The sequence below is a fragment of the Neodiprion virginianus genome, chromosome 3, assembly GCF_021901495.1.
Source record: "Neodiprion virginianus isolate iyNeoVirg1 chromosome 3, iyNeoVirg1.1, whole genome shotgun sequence".
NCBI classification, from domain to species: domain Eukaryota; kingdom Metazoa; phylum Arthropoda; class Insecta; order Hymenoptera; family Diprionidae; genus Neodiprion; species Neodiprion virginianus.
Genome location: NC_060879.1, coordinates 39,892,081 through 39,915,856, shown reverse-complemented (window position 1 = coordinate 39,915,856; position 23,776 = coordinate 39,892,081). Strand labels below are relative to the sequence as shown.

The following is a 23,776-nucleotide window of genomic DNA, read 5'->3' as shown; positions in this document are numbered from 1 at the left end:
ATTCGACGTTGAGGTAAGCACTGGCGCTCTGAGGTTCCCCGATGCCGTTCGTCACCTCGCAGAGATACTGCCCGGAGTCGTCGGCGCTGACCGGATTCACGACGAGGCCCCCATCCATCCTGATGGTGAACCGTGTCTCCAGGGCCGCGACCTCCTTGACCGGAGCCCCCTCGCGAAACCAGCGGACGGTCACGTTGCCCGGAAGAGCTTTCGCCTCGCAGGAAAACACCACCTTTTCACCCTCGAGCTTCGTCTGGTTCGTGGGGGGTATCATGATCACCGCTCCACCTGCGTCACAAATCGGATTTCTGATCGCTTTGAATTTTAACATGCCATTTCCGATGTGTTCCCATTTGCAGATGTCCCAACTCCTCCCCCTATTATACCTACCCTAAGATGGGGTGAATATTTCGGTGGATATTTGCAAACTTTATACCTACTCCGCCCGAAGCTTCTTCCTCGGGGTTTCGATCAATGCCCATTTCGGCGCACGATACACATTATGGTATTGGAGAACGGCCGCGACCAACTTCAGGCGGAAACGGAGAGGCAACGAGTCGCTTGGATTTCCGGCGTGACGTTGGAACGACGCGGAGGCGGGTACGAGGTACTTTGCGAATCAGCAAGCGACACTTCGGTGATGAAAACTGGCAAGTTTTAAAATTCCCCGTCGCGTTTCTTGCCCGCCACCGCCTCCACCTCCACCGCCACCCCGCGTATAGTTGTCCTCGGCTCAATTCCGTGACGCTCCATAATCCCGTTTCTAAAGTTCCGCCTTTTTCCCGTGTCTGCATCGCGGGACGGGGAGAAGGTATCGCGTTTAAAAGTTTCATAACTCCGGAGTAAGGTGAAGTAAAGTATCGACGAAGCGAAGGGGAAACAAAGATGGAGGGGAGAGGGTGAAAGACAAGACAAACTTGAGAGCAAGATTGGTACGAAAAACATCTGGTAAAAGTGTGTCCCGTTTCTACATGGAATTACGCTAAAGTCCTCGGTGGGATCGTCTGGTTCAGGATATCGGTATCCTCCTACGGCTATTTCAACGATACACACATCGCTTCGTCCAGGAACAGAACAAGGATTCGTTTAACTTTATTTCTACCCTGCAGCCACTTCATCCTGGCGCTCTCTTCCGTTTCCAAAAGACGAGCATGAAGGCCACCTTAAGCTCTGGGAACAAGGAGCGCGTGTTACGCGAAAAGTTCTTTCATATGACAAGAGAATACCCGCGTTCCCGCTTCTCTTATCCCCCAGATTACCGGGATTCTCGACTTGACCTGCACCCTCGCGGATTTCAGCGCTCCACTTTAGTTCCCATCCACCTTGCATGCTGTAACAACGTATATTAGCAAGTGCAGTTGATCTCTGGAATGATTCTTCCGAAGCTTGGTGGGCAGGAAAATCGACCCTTTGTAAAAGCTTCATTGGAAAGTGTAACCGGTGTGTTGGAAGTAGTCTGTGAGATGTTTTCTTCGTTTAGGTGTGAAAAGGGGTTGGAATCATTGAATAACTCAAGATACTCTGCACTGAATCATTTCACCCTCTGCACAACTTGCTTGCACGAGCATTCGAGGCAGATTCACGCAAGTGGTTCGGTTGGTCGAGAGTGCATTGCAGAGGTAACCACTTTGTTTACCTGTCCTATTCATCCGCTTCGATCCTCGAGCTGGTTACCAAACACTGTGGACAAAACTCCACGATTCTTTGTATGCAGAGCTCGCTAGTCGTCACATTTGCGGTGTTTTCGATCGGCAACAAAGTGGAGAAACTGGCTTAGGGAGGAGCGAAAGAAAAATGGAGTCGAGATTGGAGTCGGACTTACCAGCGATGATTACTCGCGCTGTGTGACTGATCTGTCCCTCGCCGTTCCGCGCTATGCAGGTGTAATCGCCGATCTCTTCGGCGCGTATCGTCGCGATCCTCAGCTCCGTACCGTCGTTGAAGATTCCGATCGTGCCCGAGGGTTCAACAGGGTTCGCATCCTTGTACCAGAAGATTTCCGGCGTCGGAGTGCCTTCGGCCTGACAATTCAGGATTATCGCATCCCCAAGATTTACGTAAATTACGTCCTCGGGGGTGATGCTGAATCGCGGAGGAGCTTTTCGTGCCGGGGAAAAAAGAAAACAATTAGATTTTCTCCTCGCCTCTCTGCCCCTCTTCCTCTTATTATTATACTTCTTCGGGCAAAAGAATGAGGCGGAAAATCAAGGAAAAAACACAAACCCACAAAAAGGAGATGAAGAAGAAAAAAAAAAATAAATAAAAAAAATAAAAAAATTGAAGAACGAAACTTGAAATTAGGTTGCTCATAAATTATGGCCGGTTTTTGCCAGACGTCGTTATATACCTAATACTCGTGCTTTCATCTTCTCTACCTCCCTATTCGAGAGCAACTCTTTGTAATAAAAACTGGAACGTAACAGCTGTAAAAATTTCGTAATGATCAATTAATGTCTACCCACCTCGCAGTTGAATCGATCATCCCTCATGTCCCTAACAATTTCTTTTTTTCCCCCCTCATTTTACCTCTCGTTTATTTCAACATTACGATATACAGCCGGAGAAAACTTTTATTACGAAGATATTTTGCCGAAGGAATCAATAATCATTCGCGGCAATGTCTGAACTTTGAAAACCGCACATCTGAAGAGAGAGAGTGAGAGAGAGAAGGATATTTCGTAAACAAAGTTTTGCGAAATAACGACGAATTGGTTCCCTTGAATCGGATACTCGTTGGAAATAAAAACCAATGAAGGGGAGTAAATTTGGCGTATTTGAACGGGGTTGACTGCGCGATTGTGAACAGGGAGAAACACGTATAAGGGAGGAGAATAAGTATAGAAAGAATCCGGACGGACTGCTTGAACGATCAACGCTTCATCAATAATCATTAAATTCTCCTTAGCGGATGATAAAGGTCTGATTCGCGTCCGTGTCTCATACCTATAATATAATCCGGGACTTCGAGGAGGTTCGGTTCCGTTTTGCGTTAAAAAGGGGGGTAAGAAGGAGATAAGGAGTCAGGATAAAAAGGACGAGGAGACAACGAGAAACGTGAAGAAAAAAAAAAAAAAACGAGCCCGGAATAAAGACGCGAATAGTAGAACAAAGGTGCGGTAGGTGAAAAAGCGATTGGTTTGATTGTCCGTTGTCGATGCGGCGGGCGTCGCGACGCCTTTTTCGTTTCAGACGCGTGGTTTCGCCGCTTTTGCAGTGCAGACCCGGAAGCATTTATAACCGTTAGTCGCGGGACAGCCGAGGGAAAACTTTACGACTTTTTGAGGGACAAAAGGCTTTAAGTACTTTCTGGTCCCGCTTTTCCTTCTTCTTTTTTTTCTCCCTCTCTCTCTTCCTTCCTCTCTTTTTCCCTTCCGCGTCAACGTCCGCCAGTTACTCCCTTTGAATTCTTTGAGTGCGTTATAACGGCTATCAAAATGTTTCTCTTTCTCAATTCTTCCTCAGCCACTCGACGCCTCTCACTCTACACGTACATACTATCACACCTTATACTCTTTGCCTGGCAACAAGCTTTCGCATTTTATTTTCCTCTCTCCTCCCTCCAGACTCTCTCCCTTAACGTGCTCGTCATACGCGAAACGAAATCTCCAAATGCTCGCCAAACGTAATTCAATTCCGTTGAACAGTTGCCTTCCTTGTTTACCGATGCAAAGTATCACTCGAAATTCAACTATTCACCTGCATCAAGCGACTCATACAACCACTTCCCAATGAATCTTACACGCGAACTTTTCAACTACTACTACTACTTCACGTGCTGTCGGTCTACCGAAGGGCCCTCCGACTTGAAGCTTCACGGTGAATTCCGTCTCTACCTCGAAAGCTTTCGAAGGAAAGGTTGTCCTTGGTCTATTAGATGTACGTAGAGTGTGAAAACTCACCGTGTACGTCGAGATGGAACCAGGTCCCGTTCTTCTGACTGTTCGGCGATCGGTTCAGGAAGACGACCTTGCATTCGTACCAGCCCTGATCGCTCTCTTGAATGTTGGTCAGGTTGAGGCTGGCCACTCCGTAGGGTGAATTGGGACCGACCCTCGACACGCGACCCTCGTATCCCTCGCCGCTGTGGGTTGGGTACGACTCGTACCATATGTAAATCGGTATTCCCTGCCCCTTGCACCAACACCAACGCGCAACATAAACGAAGTGCCCCTTTCTGCGTCAACATTCGAGCCACCATCCGCCGCAATTATTGCCCTCGCAATTTTCATTTTCGTTTTACGCTTTTCGCTCTTATTTATCAACGATAAGCTGCACGGCCTCGGAAGATTGGCAATTATTTCTGGCGTTTTTCGTGGCTCGAAAGTTGGCCAAAATTTACAGTGAAATTAATTAACCTACGGTATACACATATAATGACAATAACAACAACATTAAATGATTCAATGAGTTTGATATAGATTCAGCTAGCTGCGTGTATTAACTGACGAATTTCACGGGTAAACTAAGCGTGATCAATTTTTTTTTTTTTTTATTCTATTCTTTTTCCACTGTCGTACGAAGCGTAATCGTGCAGATGCAGCAACCTTCGAATCATACGTCTCGACGGCAAAAATATAACTCCAAGATCGATGAACGGTAATAAACAATATGCGACAATCGTCCGTTTGCGTGCCTGGCAACGATACAATGCGGGTATAAATTGATACATGCAGATCTATACGAGTGAATAAATGATCGGGTAAACAGTAATTTCCCGCGTTTCTTATTGCATTCGTTAAATTATTATGCAACGTGCAAAGAAAACATCCAGCATTCCATTTACCGGTACAATATTGTGCATAATAATGTGTCTACAAAGTTCGCTGAAACAGGTATTGATTGGAAAGTCGACGGTGCGATTTGTTTCCCGTCAGCAATGAACAGAGCGCGATTGTTATTCACGAATCGAGATTATGCGTTTGCCACAATAATTCATTGCTATGCATAGCTGTAGGAAATACGCATGATTGATTGTTCGATATTTCTTTATCTATAATTCGATAAAATTACCGATTTTTGCGATAAATTTTTTGTGTTTGTTCTTTCCCCTTCCTGAAAACGGTTAGTACAAGTGCACTTATTTTCTCAAAAACACCGAACGCGCCGCCGTTCTGTAATTTATTCCTGGCACGGTAACTGCACAGTTTGAAAAACATCTCTGAAATTTTTCCCTCGGTATTATTATAGAGTATGTATATCACGAACATACTTTCGCCTGTGAAATAGAATGGATCGAGTCAGGAAGGACGGTTGAGAACGCGTCAGAGCCACGAGTGCTAATTATTTTTCAATTACACAAGCAAGAAAGGAATATAAATTCTCTCTTCTATACTCTCTACGGTTCTTTACGGTGTTCACGTTGTGAATTCATCATCCCGGGAAATAACGAGAAAGAAGATGAGGAAAAAAACGTTGCCCGGCTCTGTAAAATCGTGAGAAAAGTGAAACTTGGCGAATCTTTCAGTTTTATACTTTCTGGGATCCAGATCTCTTTTCGTATTAATTTCATCCCGATATTTCTCTGGGCTTCAATTGCATGGCCCGTCAAATTTTAAGAGAGAAAAAGGGATATACTTAGAAGACTGGCATCGAAAGCACCTGTTATATTATTACACAAGATGTGGTTGGTACCGTTCTCTCGCATGCACGAAACTCAAATAAATTACCATGGCGAAGGGTGGCAACATGCTTCAATTCCGGACTCTATTATTCGCCTCTTACATTTTTCGACTCGCCTCTCCCTCCCACCCTCTCGCTCTATTTCAGCATACTTTCAGAGCTTCCTCCCGCTGCGAGATCCTGACGGCAATGCGATATTCTCTTTCAAGTGCACGCCGCACCCTTGCGGTCTACCTACTCGCATTATATGCTGTACCGAGTCACTGCAGCGGAATTATTCACCGGAAATAGGTCAGTTGGCTTGTTCTCCGGTTCGGCGCGTCCAAATTCAACGCTAATTCCGTTCCGCGCGTTCTCCATTTTTTTTTTTTTTTTTTTTCGGGGACGATTTTAATTTTCTTCAGCTCGAAACTTGCGAGCGTATATTTATGTGCTGAATCGTGAAACGGCGCGGTGTTGAAGTTCCGAATTTGAAAAGTCCGAAAGCGCCTAATTCCGAATTATTTGGTGGCGAAAATTGAAGGAAAGAAATCGAACTTTGGAGAAATAACAAAGTTTCGAAAAGTCGGAAACCCGACGGCGACTCAAAGTTCCGAAGTACAAGATTTTAGAGCAAAGTTTCGAAAACCGAAATACACTCACGCAGCGTAGTTTACACACCAGTGGGTGTAAAAAATCGGAAAAACTGAAAATCAGAATGACCAGAATTCCGAACGTAAAAATATCGAAAATCCAAAGCAAATATCAAAGTGGTAAAAATTCATCAAGCCTGAAATCCCAGAACTGAAACTTCAAGTTTCACCGCCAATAAATTCAGAACTCGGCGCTTCGGAACTTTTCGAAATCGGAATTTCAACGCAGCCTTCACGAAACGAAGCTTGGAAGCATTTTAAACATTATTTGTTTTTTCTCGATTGTTTGTTTGATGTTAACGAAGTTGATTATGCGTAATTAGCCCGCAGGTGGGTACAGATTATTGTGAATAATTTGCCGGGGTTGTTTGTTGCTTACACAAACGCCTCTCCGTTGAAATTGGAGAAATACTCATCCCGCGCATCGGTAATGCGGTTCATGACCGACGTGCTACAGTCAAGAGCTTTGGAATTAATGGTACGCGAATTGAAGGTAATTCCCGTTGAAATTTTGTTAATTTCATTGAAGTTCGAGCGGCACCCATTCGCACCGAGTTATATCGAATTAAATTTCACGACCGTCACTCTCACCCTCGGTGGAATAATTATCACCGTCGGAATACAAGTTATTCGATACGCGGTAAGGAGGAATGTCGGTAAATCGATCGCGTCGATCCCCCTGAGAGTAAAAAATCAACTTTCCGTGTATCCGCGACTTTTCCGGGAAAAAAATCGTCGGGAAAAAGAACGACGAACATTTCGTCAAGTTTTTTCCGGTCGTTACATTCTCCTCTGATTATCACTCATTATACGTAGAGTTTCACGCGAGAACAGCGTCGACTAATTATTCTTTACTCGCGGAGGACTCAATTGAACTTCGAATTTCCCCTCTACGTATATAATACATCGATACGCGTTGTATCGTGAAATTTTCCCGCCAATTAGGGAAAATAACGAGCAACGTCGAGGTTGAGGGCGAGACCCTGGAAACCGAGGAAGGTCGAAAAGTTGGGTACAAAAAAGCCTAATTGCTCGACACTGTGAAAATACGAAACATTAAACCACCGGCGGAGATTTTTTGCAACCGTTATAATTGTTACAGTTTGTATTGGGCGGCTTTAATTCCATTCTGTGTACGCTCGAATTTCATTCTCGAAACGATTCATCGTCGGGAAAGTGATAAGATGAAGATTTTGATAAAGTAAGTGCCATTGTGCAAGCAATCTAGTCTATAACCAGAAAATTCACCATGATGCGGATACGAATTTGAAAACATAGATTTTCATTTCTGAATACTTAATGAAATTGACAACATAGGAGAATCACGCTTATTTTCTACAATTTCTTTGACGTCAAAATATTTGTATACCGATCATCTGATTCTGAAAGGCAATAACTCGTTTTATTCGTAAATGAGTTCTCAAAAACGATTGGCCGGCTTCGATTTTGAGTAAGATTAATAATGTGTCATTGACGAATCGTAATGTTCGTCATCCTTAAGTTGCGAGAATCCGGTACGTCGGATTACTTGTACCAGTAGACAAATTGAAGAAAAAATCCGTCTAAGACGATTTTTAAAGAATTTCTTTCGGAGTAAAATGATCTATTTATCATTGAACGATCGTACAAACTGTATTTACGTATATTTCGGTAAAAAGAAGTCGAACGATGCGGTTTCTTTAGCTTCTAAAAGATGAAAGCAAAAAAAATTCGAGCCGATAGATCGTTGTTTCAATTATTTCAACATTATTATCTCAAATTGTACGTTTTGACTCGTAAAACGTTTCGTCACGTCTTAATTTCTACCCATTTTCATCATTACTCGATGTCTGATGTGTTTATCTAAAAGTCTGTACTTTCGGAGAGATTCAGAATGATTATTTTTTTTCATTTTCATTAATTTTCTAATCACGGGTGAATCTGGTTTTTCTCTCTGCTGCAGCGGAATTCGACTCCAGGCGTGTGTGACTCGAGTCTTGCACGTGTGTGGCGGGGTTGGGTTTGCCCTATTTTTAAGCCAACTAGAGGAGCCGGCACGGGTTAACCGGCAAACTGTAAATCGATATGTTCGCGCAGAGGTTCTCATAATCGGGTCTCGTTGGAAGAATCTGCATTGTGTCGCAGCGCTAAGCCGGAGGCTTGATCCGCTTCCGCTGCACTTGCACCTCGGGCTGAAAGCCTCTCCGGAAATCGAGTGGGTCATCCATTCGACGATCGCGCCTTTTTCGACGATCCGCGATGCGGATTCTCACCCTTTTCGATCCACGCAACCCCTCCAAAATACCGCACCGTAACACGATTCTTTTCGTCAGCCGACTCGATAATAAGCTAAACCCACCCCTGAAAATTCTCGGGGGGTAAATTATTTCCCGGACCAGGCGTATGATAAATCGATCGAGAGAGCTGGTGATGCGAATATTGCGAGGAATCGTAGCTGCGGCTGTTTCAGGTGTGATCGATTTGAATTACATGTATTCAAGAAATTTATAAACTTTGTAAGAATTTCACACTCGAAGTACTTTTTCAATGCTAGATTTTTTATTTATTTAATTTTATCACCAGTTATCCGGTAGGAAATTGTTGACAGAAAAATAAGTTGAAAGACAAAGATTCCGGAGTGCAATTTTACCGATTAAAGCTGGGAGAGTTGAATTTGATTAAAGCTGTGTCTACATCTTTGGATGTGAAGAGAAAAAAAGAACCGTGTAGAATTTTTTGCAAGAACACTCGTTAAAGATTAATCTATGACCGATAACGAGAGGTTGTTAATATTCTTCTGCAATATTCGTTGTTTATCGGTATCGAGAGTTTTCGCCAATGTCTGGAAGAATTTTTCAATTTTCATTCCTTCCTCGTATGCGTGAGAGCAAACAGTATTTTTTACTTTTATCCAGCCAGCCGTAATATCGCAGGCGTATACATGCCAGAAACAGTGGAAGCGAGTTATTTACACCCCGACATTCCGCGGTAACTGTATATCATAGGAGTAACATGTACATGGTGTAAGAAAACACGAAAGTGTAATGCATAAATTTCTACTCTCTCCATCGGAGGCAAAGAAAGAAAAAATGTCCACAAAAGCACGGATTTTCGATACGCGTAAATCTACAAATTTTGGTATTTCAAATTTCGCTAATTGACTTCGCCGCATCGATCGTGTGTTAAACGTTCGTTGCAAAATACTCGGGTCGTAAATCGACGATCCGAATGATAGGCATGATCGTCTCTCGAAAGCTTGAAAATGCTCAACTTGAACAGCCGTGAATAATTTTTTTTTCTTTTTTCCAATGCGTCATCAATTTATTGGCCAGACGTTTATCGGCCTTTACTTTTATTTTATTCACGCTATTTCTTCCCGCCTTTTTATTTTCAGGGACAATTTCACCCGGAGGACGACGAAGGCTGGTACGGCCATTGTTTTCCCGAATGAAGAATGTACGGGAGCTTTTCCATTTATCGCGTTTTCCCCGCCATGCCGCGATGCAAACCTCGCGGCGTACATCGTCAGCGGGGGGTGAGAGTTTCGAGGGTGACGAAATGACGCGGCCACCAGGGCGTTCTCTCATTCGTGAGAAACTTCCTCGCGGGAGAGAGAGAGAGAGAGAGAGAGAATGGGAGAAAGGAAGGAAAGCTTTCGACGCAGGGTGGGTGTAACATCGGGCGAACACCTACGCGACGTCGGCTGTTTTCAAGTATATGAAATTGTTACCGGTGCTGCAGACGTGCCACCCCCGACCTCTTCCATTTCCATATTAATTGTTTCGCAATTTATTTAGCCGGATGTAATTTTGTAATTTCAAAAATAGTTACGCGCCTGTCTACCTGCCAGCTGTAAGCTCGCACACGCGACCGAAATAATGCGAAACGCGTTCGCAGCTTACTTAATTAAAATGTTTAACCAAACGCCATCCCCCCACCCCCACTTTCACTCACTCTCTCTCTCTCTCTCTCTCTCTTTCTGTATGTCTCTCTCGTTATAATTCTGGAACAGCGATAAGCTTCCGGGCTTATCGCACATGTTTGTTCATCTCCTCGTTGCAAGACAATTCTGTTAATCGAATTCACGTTCGCCAATGTCTAGAGGAAGATAATAAACACGGTTTCCCATTATTTTTATACCAATATCCGAACGCGTATAGACGGTTTAAAAAACAAGCCTAATACGTACTTCGTTCATTGATTTTGTACGATATTTATTCACTCGTTTGTCAATTTTCTGCAGTTTACCTTTTTTTGGGGGGCGAAAACCTGTTTGGGAATACACAAAAAGGTGAATTTTACGGTCGCATTTTGCATAGGTAAATTTTGGTGTCGATGGGATTTGATAAGGAGCACGCGACTTATAAATTGCCAAACGGAAATCCGGGTCCGGAATGTTTACCCGATGCTGGTGGAGAGTAAACATTGCAATGTCTGTAAGATATTTACGAAGCTGGTCTCTGCGTATACGTGCGAAACTATCTCTCTCTCTCTCTCTCTCCCTCACGCGCTCTCCAATCCTGTATTCAGGCCTCGGTTTCACCGTCGTTCTAGAAAATATGTACCCCGCACCTATTGATTTTAGCCGAGCAACCCCTTGGGTACGACGCATACCTAGAAACCGGGCTTTGCCCGGTATATTCGGTTTAACTGCTCGCAAACAAGCGTGTATATGAGAGTAATTTGAAATTGCGCGAAGCGGAAGTTTCGTTGTTTGGATAAACCAAGTGTTCCTTACACGCGTTTAGTATTTTTTCACCACAATTGCAGATGACGACAACAATTTTTCCCTCTCTTCGTTCGGCTGGTCGACAAAAATTTATGATTTTCTTTCGAGTAAGGATATCATTCCGCTACTACGGGCTACTTTATTCGCGTCACTTGCTGCGAATTTGTGGATAAACTCGATCTATTCATTGTAAAAAATTTCCGCGATACTCAATCGAGTCTTCTGATCAAGAAAAATTGCTTTCAAATAGGTTCACTCGAGAATCGTCTACGAAAGTTGAAATCTATTTTCGCGCAGCGCTAATTTCACTTATAGATCGTCGCGTTAGCGAGTAAAGAATAAAGAATTGAGAGTACCGAAGCTCGGCGTAAAGATTACAAAGAAAACTGCACCAGCTCGAGCGATTTTTACACTCTAGTCGTGATATATTTACGAAACTGCGGAAAGCGTTAAAAATTTACGAAACTCGTAAACCAAGTTACATCACCATCGGTCATAAAATTGCTGATCCATAATTTTCTGTCGATGCATGATGCAGCTGAGAAATTCTCAGGACTTTATCGCTTATTACGCGAAGCTGAAGATATCTTTGAACCTGAATATCAATTGAAGATTTAGAAATCCCCGCGATACGCTGCTGCAAAATCTATTTTCTACCCGAGTCCGAAGCGCGCTACAAGAAATTCAATTTTCGAGTCAGATGCTTTTCTCGCTGGGTGCGAAGTGCAGCGGAATTAGTCGGCGTTCCTGAAACCTGATCAGTGGAATACTTTTCCTAATTTTTTCTCGTATTTCGAGGCCTCTCGTTGCCGGTAATTCGGGCTTCTTCGTTCCCGTACCGAGTGCAATGTGTAGGTGTATGAAAAAGCGTTCGTTGCGAGCGTCGACAGGGTAATCTAATCAGGAATGCCCGACGGTCGGTCTCTGGGAGTTTTACGCTGCCGAGAGGCAAATAAAAGGAAAACTAGCAACAAATGCATTCCACGTTTCCATGCATTCCTTTTCTTTTTTTCTCTCTCGTTATACGCGAAAGATTCGCCATTGGAAAATAAATTCCAAGTTTGTTGGTCGAAAGAGTGAAAAAAAAAAAAAAAAAATGACAGATTCAAAAAATAATACGAAAACTAAAAAAAAAATATGGCTTTTAATGTCGCCCTCGAGCCCGTAAAAAATTGCCCCCCCCCCGCCTCCCACTTCCTCCCCTTATTTTTAACGCGCCCGCAAATTCAGGATGAAAATGTATATTCTCGGAATCACACAGCGCACCATCAACGACTATCATTTTTTTTTTTTTTTTTTTCATTTCTATTATCGTAAATCGATAACAGGCACCGAAATTCACGCGTTCGGTGTATTTACACTAACTTTCACCGTCGAACAAAAATAAAAGATGGAACGAAAAGCAATTGACTATTTGATACAGCGTCAATTTTTTTCCGTGGATTATTCTTGTAGTTCTTTTGAATTTTTTTTTTTATCTAATAGAAATGCTGTGTGAATTTTCTGAATTTTTTTTTTGACTGTGGAAAATTGAGTGGCACAAGGTACGAATTCCTGACATATCAGTATACCGATAGATGAAATTGAAAGTAATTTATTGAAAATGAGAATCAAACATTCTCCAATAGTGATAAAAATGTCACGCCAAATGACATGATTTTGAAAAAAATAAAACACAGAAATATTTACAAAGATACGTTTTCACAGGGAAAGAGAAGAATGTATCTACGCAGTTGCAAATTATGTTCTGCGACATGAGAATATTTTTCTAAAGAATGTGAATAGTTTTGCACATTTGCAGAAAAAAAGAAAAAAAAATTTCACGGTGAAAAGCATGCGGGCGATTTTCATTCGCCTAAAATCTACCGTGTAATATGGTTGCATTCGAATAGCTGTATATAACATTAAGAGCTCAATGACGGGCAGGCATGCTAGGTTTTGAAAAATCAGGTTAGAGAGTCAGAGACAAGATAGATTCGTAGAATCTAATTCTTGGTCGTACACGGTGAACAGATAAAAATAAAAAAGAAAAAAATAAACAAAGTGCACAAATCTAAAGAACGGACCAATTCATAGTGGCAAAGTAACGTGAAATTTGCGGAGCCGTGAGTTGGATCGGTTAACAATTATTGCCGTTGTTAATTTTACCGATATAAATAGTTGTGTACAATGTTAAACGTTACTTATATAATAAATAAACGCGTGTGTGCGAATGATTTTTAAGCCTATAATGCATCATGATATTAATAATTAATCTACGTAAAAAAGTGTGCAATTTGCATTATGCGAATTCAGACTCTGCTCTCTCCAGTCCGGATGGATCAAAATAAGCTAATGTATATATATATATATATATATTATATACTGTATATACGAACAACAATTATCATTAATATTATATACGGCGTGTCTTGTCCGCCAGCAAATGAAAGTTTCAGCCAAAAATTATCCAAAGCAGAATACAATCATTAACGGTAGCATTTTGCAACAACGTTATTCGGTCCAAGGGTCCTGCCAAAGTCCTGCTCCGCACTGTCAAAGACTCGGATCAATCCTTCCGACATAGGCAATCGTTATTTCCTCTTCTCTCGCGGTTATTACCTCCCAACGATTCAGATATTCGATAAAAATAAACTGAACATGTCTGATCCTCGGAAAACGAGAGGCAAGAAATTGAGTTATTACTTTTTATGTAGATAATTCTAGACAATTTTCAGCCGTGATTTAAACCAGAAAAGTCTGTTAATTTATTATGTCTTTGCGAAGATAGAATCGTCAAGTTTAAATGAAAAAAAAATTGAAACAAGAGATGAATCGAGGCAGGATTGAAACGACGAGCAACGAGTCGGCGGAAGGATCGCGACTTCGGTGCAGGAGCCCTTGTCTTAAACTCACGGATAGAGCAGAGGGTGGTGGCCGATATCGTACCGTATCGCCTACCTTCTTCTCCCACTGGAGGACGTAGGGCACTGGGTGCTCACCCGGGAACTCCACGTGGCAGTTGAAAACCACGCTCTCGCCCAGGATCGCCGTTATGTGGACCGCGTCCTGGTAGCACAAGCCTAAAACAATGAAATTAAGGAAACGAGGGTGAAAAAAGGTCTCTGCAAATTTACAGATTCGATCAAACATTGAGTATAAATCGTTATTCGTTAGAGAGTGCGACGATTCGTATCGGAAATAGGAGGAGAGACGGAGAGGGAGAGAGAGAGAGACGAGTTCGGGTCGAGAAGGTTTAGTAGATATACGTAGTTCGGTAATATAAGAAGTGTCGTGACAGCGAGTTGAAGCGTAAATCCTGGCCGGGTAGAAATTTTAACTGAGAATACAAAGACTTCACTCGCGATATTTTTTATTCATTTTTAAACATCGTCACCGTTTTCTATACATATCTATATATCTGACTAAAAAACCTCTCTCGTCTCAATTTTATTTCGCGGGCAATTTTCTCCTAACTCATCGTTTTATCTTTTCATTTATACATATGTGTGTTATTTGTTATTTATTATATGTTTCTTTTTTTTTTAACCATCAGGCTAAGTTTGTTAGACCTGCGACGAGTAGTCTCCCTTTTACATTGTAACAATAAAATAACGAATTTAAGAAAGGGTGGATAAATGAAAGAAAAAAATAGAAATTCCCAAAATTATATACGTCTTTGTGTCTTTTTCTGATTTCATTGCGTAGATTGTAGAAGAACGACGTAAAATCGTTACAAGGGAGTTCTTATCGTAGATCAAAACTGTGTATAATTTCTCGACAGATGAAATCTACGTGTGGTTTTTGAACAGGCATTTTTCGATTCAACTTTACTATTTGTAAATTCTCGATAGAACCGGGGCTTACTACTGTCAGAAAAAAGTGGAAAATGCAACCTTGACAGTTTGATAAAGGATTCAATATTTCCATTAAAGTACAGGATATACGTGTAGAGATTCGTTTTATTCTCTCGCACTCACACCTGTTTCGGTTTTGATTAAATCTCAACCCGTAACGTACAAAGTACGCGGTGCGTCAAGCGGCTTTCGCAAACCGATTCGATACACGCTTACAACCTATACACACGCAAGGGGGTGTTGAAATTTACGTTAGCCTAACAGCTGGCTGCTTTCCGTGTAGCTTAGGCTCAGGTTAGAGAAAATTTAAGACTGATCGTGAATTGAATTTATCGGGACTCGGCAACGGTAAGCGGATCTTGAATTTTCGATGCGCGAAATAATTGCATATTTCTTTAGCCTCCATGCCTGCGTGTCTTGATATATAAATTTGACGAAGACTTGGTTCAAGTAAGATTTCACTCTGCTTTACTAACTTATTTATTGCCAACTGTATTTCTGTGGAGTCAAAATTTACATACCTAATTTATATATTATATTTGAAGTGTGCGCGTATGAATAAAATTCTGTGAAGTGTGAAATGAATAAAATCCCGATCAGGTGACAGACAGAGAATCAATATACGATGCCTGTTGAAATAACAAATATAACAATCACGTGATTAAATAATAATAGCACACACACACACACACACTCATTCTTCTTTATTTTCTTTTACGACAATTTTGAATTGAATTTTATGTTCATTGTATAGACTTTGTACTGTTCATTCTCGTTCAAATTAAACGATTAGGTCAAGTTTGTTCGCCTGCGCCGATTAGGGGAATTATGCTTCTGCTCTATTATAAATGTTATTGTAAGGTTTGTCGGTATAAGCTATAAATAAATGAATAATCTTTCTTTTCAACATTATTTTCAACTATTCTGTGTATTTTTCTTTAGCGGTCTACTTTATTCCACATACAATAGTTATTAAAACGTTATAGAACGTCTGCACACACTGCGCGTGTCCGAAATTCAGCAAAGCATCGTTAATTTTTCAAGATAATGTAGCAAAGTTATTTCGCGAGTTATCCGTCCAGGTACGAAAGTACGATGCTAAGAGCAACGATGAATGGAAGCCATTGTTACGTAGGTACCTACTTCAGAGGATAGTCGGCGTGTTTCATTGAAGCAACTTTGCAAAGAGATCTGATGAATAGTTTTCCCCAGTTATTTTATACAAGCCCGCTACGAATTTCCGCGGCTTCTTCGACGTGCAGCAGCCGATTCGTTTACAGGCTTTGCGGGCTGCGTTGCGGAGAGTTTGAGAAATCCTAGATGCTGCAGCTTTGCAGGGATGCCCGGAAGTGCAGCTTCGGAGCCAGGTGTAATCACTATTGGCGGGCTTCACCTCGAGGATGATTTTTCCTCCAGGATCGATTTTCCCGCGGGTGAACGGATCGCGTTCATCCATCAGGAGCCGGGATCCGTACAGCTGGAAGGCCGCGATTGCTTCATTGAATTCCGAGCGCGGTATCAAGCTCACTGCAAGCTCGTGCGCGCAGCTTTGTTCCGTAGATTCAGTCGAGCCCCCGATTACAGAGAGCGGGCGGCACGCGAGCGGGTTCCGCAAAACAGCCGATCCCCGAAATTTACGAGACGGAATTTTACTTCAAGGGCCGCGTTGGTTTCGCGACTGATACCGACGTTCGTATGAACCCAATTACAGGGATACGCGGAGAAAAAAGTTTACGCCCTGTAAGCTCGACGTTTTCTTATTCGGAGGGGGCAAATATGGACAGCCTATCTCAACCGGATCAATTCACACGCTGCGGGTTATTTCGAGCGACACCGCGTCCGGAAACTGGGAGAACGTGACTTTGCGTGTTAAACGAAATTTGACCCTGGTGTATCCTCCGGATTATCCCCTCCAGTTTTAGAGTCTGGCAGCCGACCAAAACCTTTCACGTTCTCCGATTCCTTCGCCACCCTCCAGGACCGAGCTTCATATTTTCTCTGGAACTCGCCGCAGGCAATTAACGTCTGTTCGGGAAGACTCGAGTGCGCTGAATTACGTTTTTAGAAAAAATGCGTCGCCGGTGTATCGACGTTGCGACGGGAGAATCGTCAAATCTTGTCGAGTTTCGAGAGAAATTGAAATTATATCCGTTAACAGACATTTTCGTGCCGAGTCAACTTTTGTAACAAGTTAGTATTCTGTGGTTTTGGGGGCTATGATTACGAATCTGAAATCTGATTTTGGAAATTCAAGATGGTGGATCCAATACAGTGGAAGAAAATTTCAAATTTCGTGAAATACGGTAAAAAAATTCTACGCAGGGGTTTTCGAGGCTGCTGATTGGATTCGTCGTACTGAATGTTCGAAATCTGGTTCCAGATTCGTAATCAGCGATTCTAAAAACCCGCGAACAGAATTTTTTTTCTCCGAATCCGATCGAATTTGAAATTTTCGTCCCTCGTATCGGACTCACCATCTTGAATTTTTTAAATCAGATTTCAGATTTGTAATCAGCAAACTCGAAAACTTATAATTTATGTTTTACGTGTAAGTGTGTAGAAGGATAACTTTCTTATTTCTGCAAGTTTCACGATTTCTTCCGGTCAGTTTGTTTCTAACAATAACAATTTACATTATATCGCAACAACTACTCTCAAGTATTGAAAACTCATTAGTGTACTGTCAAAAATTGGAAAAGAACCGTAAAGAAATATGTTTTCAAAGTTCTCTAAGTATACAAAAAAAAAATGGATACAAAATACTCGGCTTTCAACTGAAGCTCGAACGGCCAAGTGAGCGGTTTTGTATGACGATAAGATTCACCGGAGAAAGAGATCGGAGAAACAAGCCGTGACTTTGGAATGGAATGGAATGGGAAAAGTTTACCGTGTCGCAGTCGTCAAAGGCAATTAGATGGAAAAATCTGAATCGCTGCAGCAGACTGGACGGCTGATTGTCGTCGGGCAGAATGGCGCGCTTTTCCTGCTGCACGAAGCTGGTCCTGATAATGGGAGCTTGCAGCCGTCACCGTGTAATTTTCCTTAGCGGACGTAATTTAACTGCAACTTTCCCGGAGCGACACCCTGTGCCGGAGCTTTTCGCCGTGACTAGAGCCGGGTTTCATTCATTCGTTGGATCCGGCGAAGCCGTTAGTTTTTGCATTCCGTTTCCGAGTCTAGCCGCCGCCGCAGCAGTTGGCCGGTAATCCCGAGGCGACGATAAGCTCGCAGACACGGCTGCTCCGAAAAGTGTCGAGCTTTCCATCGGTGTAACTGTCCGAAGATCAGACGGCTAAGAGCCGCTCAGTTTTCACTTATGGGCCTGCGGATGGACGGGTCGGGGTGTTTCAAATTAAACTTGACCGTCCGGCGCTCACGGCGATTAGTCATCCGGTCAAGAGCGACGGAAGGATCGAGTTAAGCCGGCGAGATACGGTGGGAAAAACCGTCTGCGATCCCGGAGGGAATTAGAAACGCGATATTTCACCCTCTGGGTATCGTGTCGTCGGGTCTAATCGTTTTCTAATTCATCCGTACAAGCCGATTGAAATTTTCGCCCTCTTCTTCACTCGCGATCAACTGCGTCAGAAGAACATTCAACGTCATCGAGAATGATAACGAATCGTGAAACGACGGAGCGGAAACTAGTTTCCTGCCGTTGGACACTTCCGATTGGATTCCAGAACAACGCAGGCCTGATCTTTTGAAACGCACTGAGAAAAATTTCATTTGTTACAGTAACTAGAAGAATTCGGTAGACCAGGTATCGTTAAAAAAACTGTTTGAATATTGTTGGAATTACAGAAAACGAGGTAATAAAAATTTCTCTCAATGCGAGAAGCTTTGCTTCAGCGGCAACGTGTCTAAACGTCCTGCGAATTTTTAGCATCGGTCGAGCTTTTGCCTTGACGAAAACACTTGTTCACCAGCGAGGCGTCTCCACCTTTGTGACCGTTGTTCGTGCTCTTCGGGTCGAATGAATGGGGAACGGCGCGAAGCTGGCTGCGGTGTGCCGATGTGTATGGGTTTTGTATCATGGGGCGAGGCCTGCCAAAGCGAGCAGCCCAACGGTATGGCACAGTTGCCAATAATGAGGACAAAGAGGAACGACAATGGAACAAAAGGCGCCACCCCGCAATCAAAGACAACGCGGCCCGTTGCCAGCGGAAATTATAACGGCGACGATGACACAACTTGCGCCTTGTCTTTTGTCGTTACGTGTGCCCCGTTACTCGGTACTTACGACATTATACTCTTGGAGAAATTTTCACTCCGCAACACCGAGCGTCGAAAGGACGTTTCTCCTCGTAATTTTACCCCAGTCATAACATAACGTGGAAAAACGTGTTTCACCCTCTTTTACGACAACATCTGCGATGCTTGTCCGGGCTTTCAATGTTGCTTCGTATACCGCGTTACGAAAGATCGGGGTGGCTTCTCGTGGTCTTCGGTTGCTTTGTCAAACGGGCCAATTTGAATTGAAATTTTGGTATTTTCTGGACCGTGGAATGTGCAGGTATCGTAGAACGCGGAATCAGTCAATCCTCAAAACGACCCTTTTCCAACGATCTAGAATAATTTACCGGCAAATTTTCTTCGATCGGTATCACGATGTGGGAAAAACGGGGAGAAATGCAAGCTGGCGAGGAAAGAGTGGCTCAGGTGGCGACGAAAGCTCGGTAATTTACGAAAAAGCTCAAACGGTTGACAGTGTGACGAATTGACGGAGTGGCTTGAAACGAGTACCGAGTGCTGGAACGCTGTTTCAAAATTGTTGATATCAATATCGGCGAACACTTCACATGCACCTATGACGTAGCGAACCGCTTGAAGTCCTCTGTTTCTGTCACCCGATTCTCCCTCTCTTTTTAACTTGGGTGAAATTCGCTACAGAGTTTAATAATTTATTTCCAGGTGAATTTGCATTTTTACTGCGACTAGATGGTCGTATTGTGGGAATGTTTACTATGATAAAGTGACAATGTACGAATTATTTTGATCTTCATTCATGTTTTATTATCATTTGTAGTTGGGTAAGTTTAGGGTCAGTCTGACCCTAGTGTGGCAGCAATGTGATTCCAGAGAGATGTGGAAGCTAAAAGTTAAGGTCACGCAGTACTCTTACCCTTACCGACCGAGCAAACTCATCTCTTCTCCCTCTCATTGCATCTTACTTTGTGACTGATGGAATGAAAATGTATCCCACGAAGCATGTTGTTCCGCGCCAAACAAATTTTCTCACATCAAAGTAATTGCCTCAAAGTAATTGCCAGATGGTCAGACTCATAATAAGTAGAATAATTTTTTATGATTATCTGACAGGCAACTCTTATCTCGTGCAAAAATATAACTTATAAATTTTTCACACGTTCGTTTCAGATCACGTTCAAATTCTTCCTTATTCATCAGCCCGACTGTTTTAACGACTACGCTCCTAAAACCCTAAAAGTGAAGGTATCATTGTTTAAGACAGCGAAGCCATACTCGGTGCTGTTTTTACGCCTCGATATTATTATATAGATAAAATAATCGATATTCATAGATTTATTTCTTACGTTAGCAAACTTTTCAACACTGGCTTTGATATGCTTTGCGTTTTTTTATTCACATCGTATGTCACGCAGTTGCAGACGTATTGTTTACGAAATTCACCGCGTTACGATATTATCGACAGAGCACGAGCGATTGACACGCTCTCTCTTGTGTTGCCTCCATAAGCTTCGTAAGCGCTGTGTTTAGCCCACCGAGTAGTAGGAAGGAGACAAAACTCAAGCTCGGCTCAAAAGTTGGTCCGGTTTTTCGGGCAACGTAACAGAAATTGTCAAGGTGTGATGTAACCGCCTCTCGCGCACTATGCCTCCTTCCCTCTATGATCTTACGATTTGCCGTTTGTCACTTTTTCTTCGGATTTAATGTCGGTTGAGGTTGGAAAAGCAATTACTCAGTTTTCACTCACTTAAAACGCGTATTTTACGAATTTACGGAGTATATTTATAGCACGAAGGTTTATAGGTTACGATACCTTCTTTTTTCACATTTTATATCGAAAATTTAGCTTTTTCAATAAGAGGCGCTCATATCGCATTCAGACAATTCTTCTTAAGTTACCTCAAAACTGGGGACAAGTTTTATTGCAGAACATTGTCTCTTTTCTACTACTTCGTGGTTTATTGTTAGCCTAATATGACATATTGTACATAGTTCAGGCGTACGTCATATATCTAGTCTTTAGCTATAAAAGTGGTAGAAATTTCTTGATCGAACAGACGATTTCTACAATGTTAGAAATATCAGAACTGGTATATTTCAACTCTCATTGTCAGTGCATCGATCGTATTGATATAGGGCCTAACTGAAAGCTCTGAAAATCTAAAAGCATAAGAAACTTGTCTGATGTCGAATTTCATCGTGAGAGGGGAGGAATACGTGATAAAAATGGCTGGATAGGCCAAAGGCTTATGTTCGCAGTAAAAGACAAAAGTTCAGCGCTGCAGCGTTGATGACACATTTTTAGATTGGTGACCACACGACTGCGCCAATTTGCGAACTCTTAGGTCGTTAGTTTCTGCTCATCACTGTGTACGAAACACTCTACGCATTTCAAAGTATTCGCGTGAGAAGGTAACAATACCCGATTGAAATTTTTTGTAATTTCCATTCCGGATTCTGCAATTAACTGCACGGATTTCAAATTAGTGTCGCAAATAATTACACATATACTTTGTTTCAACTGAAGCATAGGTGATTGGCAAGCTGATAGCGAGACTCCGAAAACGGATTCTCGTACATCGTCATTTCGACGGAAGCGTAGACCACACACGTACACATACGCAACTGTCAAACTGACAGCGGGACTCTGAACACGGTACATAGCCCAGCGACCAATCACAGGACGAATAAAACGACAACAATGCTTGCGAGATATATCGTGACACGCCAACTTTTTAGAAGTTCGTTAGAATTACAGTTGTCGGGGTCCCGGATCTTATTGAACTGGATAGATGAAATATTTAATACTCCGAGCGGCCGATGTACCCGCCAATACATTTCCTTTGAACTGCGATATTGCAATTCTAGTCTCACTCTACATCCGCTATCCGCACGGCAGGCAAAACGGAGTGTCTCAATGTGTCCAAAGGGGCTAAAAAGTCGTGTGAGAATTCGAATCCGAAATTACCTAACAGAGGCAATAAAACTTTGACTCTCTAGCAGCTGTCTACTTTTATTTAAGCGATAATTATACAATCGTGTTTACGAACTACTGTCAACACATGATCCATGTGATGACTGATACTGCGAAAAGAGATCCGAGCAGGTTGGTTGATTCAGATGACGTTGACAGAACCGACAAAAACAAAAATGGGTTTCCGCACATTCGCCCCTGTTCAACAATTATTCCCGAAACTTATCCCGGGTTGTTCGACCCGACGCTTCGCGTCTCCTGCCGGCAAGTGGATCAAATAACAGACGCCTTCCGCGTGGTTGGATTCAAATTTCGAACATGGCTCTCCTGAGGCCTCATTTTGGTGCCGATTTGAATAAAATTTGAATACCCATTTTCGCTCAAGCTTGCCACTGGCGCCTGGGGCGCCTATTAAATGATCATCCCTACGGACCGACGATTTCCTGTGGGAACAACGTTTCCGCACCTGGCGGAAGCCCGCGTCCCGATCGCCACGTCGCTCCCTGAGGACTACGGGAACCGGAAGCCAGCCTGACGGGGCGAAAGGCGATGACGAATGCAGGGCGAATCTCCGGTTCTTTCCACGCGTCTCTTCCCGTTCGACAGGACTCGCGTCCCCGGGACGAAACGAGCCGAGGATACCCGAGGGACCCCGAGGGAGCCCGAGGCCGCGTCAATACCGGGACAAACTCGTGCCGAACCGGTCCGAAAGTCCAGAGTTTACGCCGTCGTTTAACAGTTCATAAAAGTGGTAATCCGGCTGTCCCCTCGACGGGGGTTAATGGAATTTTAAAAATGGCTGGCGCGCCGATTCGTCCCTGGCTCACCTGCGGGGACGAGGAAAATTTACGAGCCGAAATAATTGGAAAGTAAATAAATTACAGGCATTAGCCTCAAAAGTTTTCTTCTCGGCCCTGCAGTGCAGAGAGAGACAAAGAGAGAGAGAGAGAGAGAGAGAGAGAGAGAGAGAGATCGGTATCTACGCGTCACGGCTATGTCTCACGTATTTATAATGTTCGTTTACACGCACGGATATTGCTGACAATAAACGCAGCAACGGCAACTTGAATAGTATAAGTGAAAAAAAAACCATACTCTTCCGATACCGAATAACTTTTATACTATTGTTTTTAAGTTTTTCTTCCTGATCTTCATCCTGTTTTTATTTTTTTTTTTTTTTATTTTATTTTTCTAACGTTTGATCGCTTATAGCACTATCGCTTATTTTTTCAGAACTTGCTCAGCTTCATTTTATTTATTAATTATCTGCTACATCAGTGATTGTTCGTTAACGTAGAGACCGGTGGTGATATATCGTAGACTGTGATTTTTTTAATTATTATTGACGAGTTATTGAGAATAGAAAAAAGTTTGTAGATCGAAAAGTAAAAGAAAATCTTGTTAAAGTTTACGGAACCGTTGTTCGAAGCGAATTCAGCGCCGTAACAAAGACTCGTTAAACGTTATTACTGTCACGTGCGAAGTATTATAATGCAAGGGATAATAACGAGCTGTTAAATGGGAATCTCATACGCCAAAGTATGCCGGGTATATTCTTCGAGACACAAATACCCGAACCGAGCTTTGATTAAATTGCGCTAATGAGACTAACGAACGTATAATAAGAAGAGTGGAAAGTGCGAAGGTTGGGGCTCTTATCGAGAGAGAGAGATAGAAAAAATGAAATCCTTTTTGTGAAAATTGATGAACATTATAATGTTGGAAACATAATTAGGTTAGAGACGCACGTGCGGTTGCTGGGGTTAATCAAGAATAACTTCAACGTCGATTGTTAGTG

At 42.7% G+C, this 23,776-nt stretch overlaps 1 protein-coding gene across 20 annotated transcripts in view; it reads right to left on the bottom strand.

Moving 5' to 3' along the window:
* LOC124300182 (protein turtle-like) overlaps positions 1-23,776 on the bottom strand; it is a 165,623-nt gene that overhangs the window by 15,825 nt on the left and 126,022 nt on the right. For 16 of the 20 annotated variants that reach the window (XM_046753934.1, XM_046753939.1, XM_046753943.1 and 13 more), the window contains 4 exons: positions 13,855-14,021; positions 3,900-4,131; positions 1,823-2,098; positions 1-288 (listed from right to left, as the gene is read on the bottom strand). In XM_046753934.1, coding sequence (XP_046609890.1) covers positions 1-288; positions 1,823-2,098; positions 3,900-4,131; positions 13,855-14,021 — 963 coding nt within the window. The remainder of the gene's footprint in view (positions 289-1,822; positions 2,099-3,899; positions 4,132-13,854; positions 14,022-23,776) is intronic. The other 4 variants (XM_046753938.1, XM_046753942.1, XM_046753944.1 and 1 more) reach the window with 4 other exon arrangements.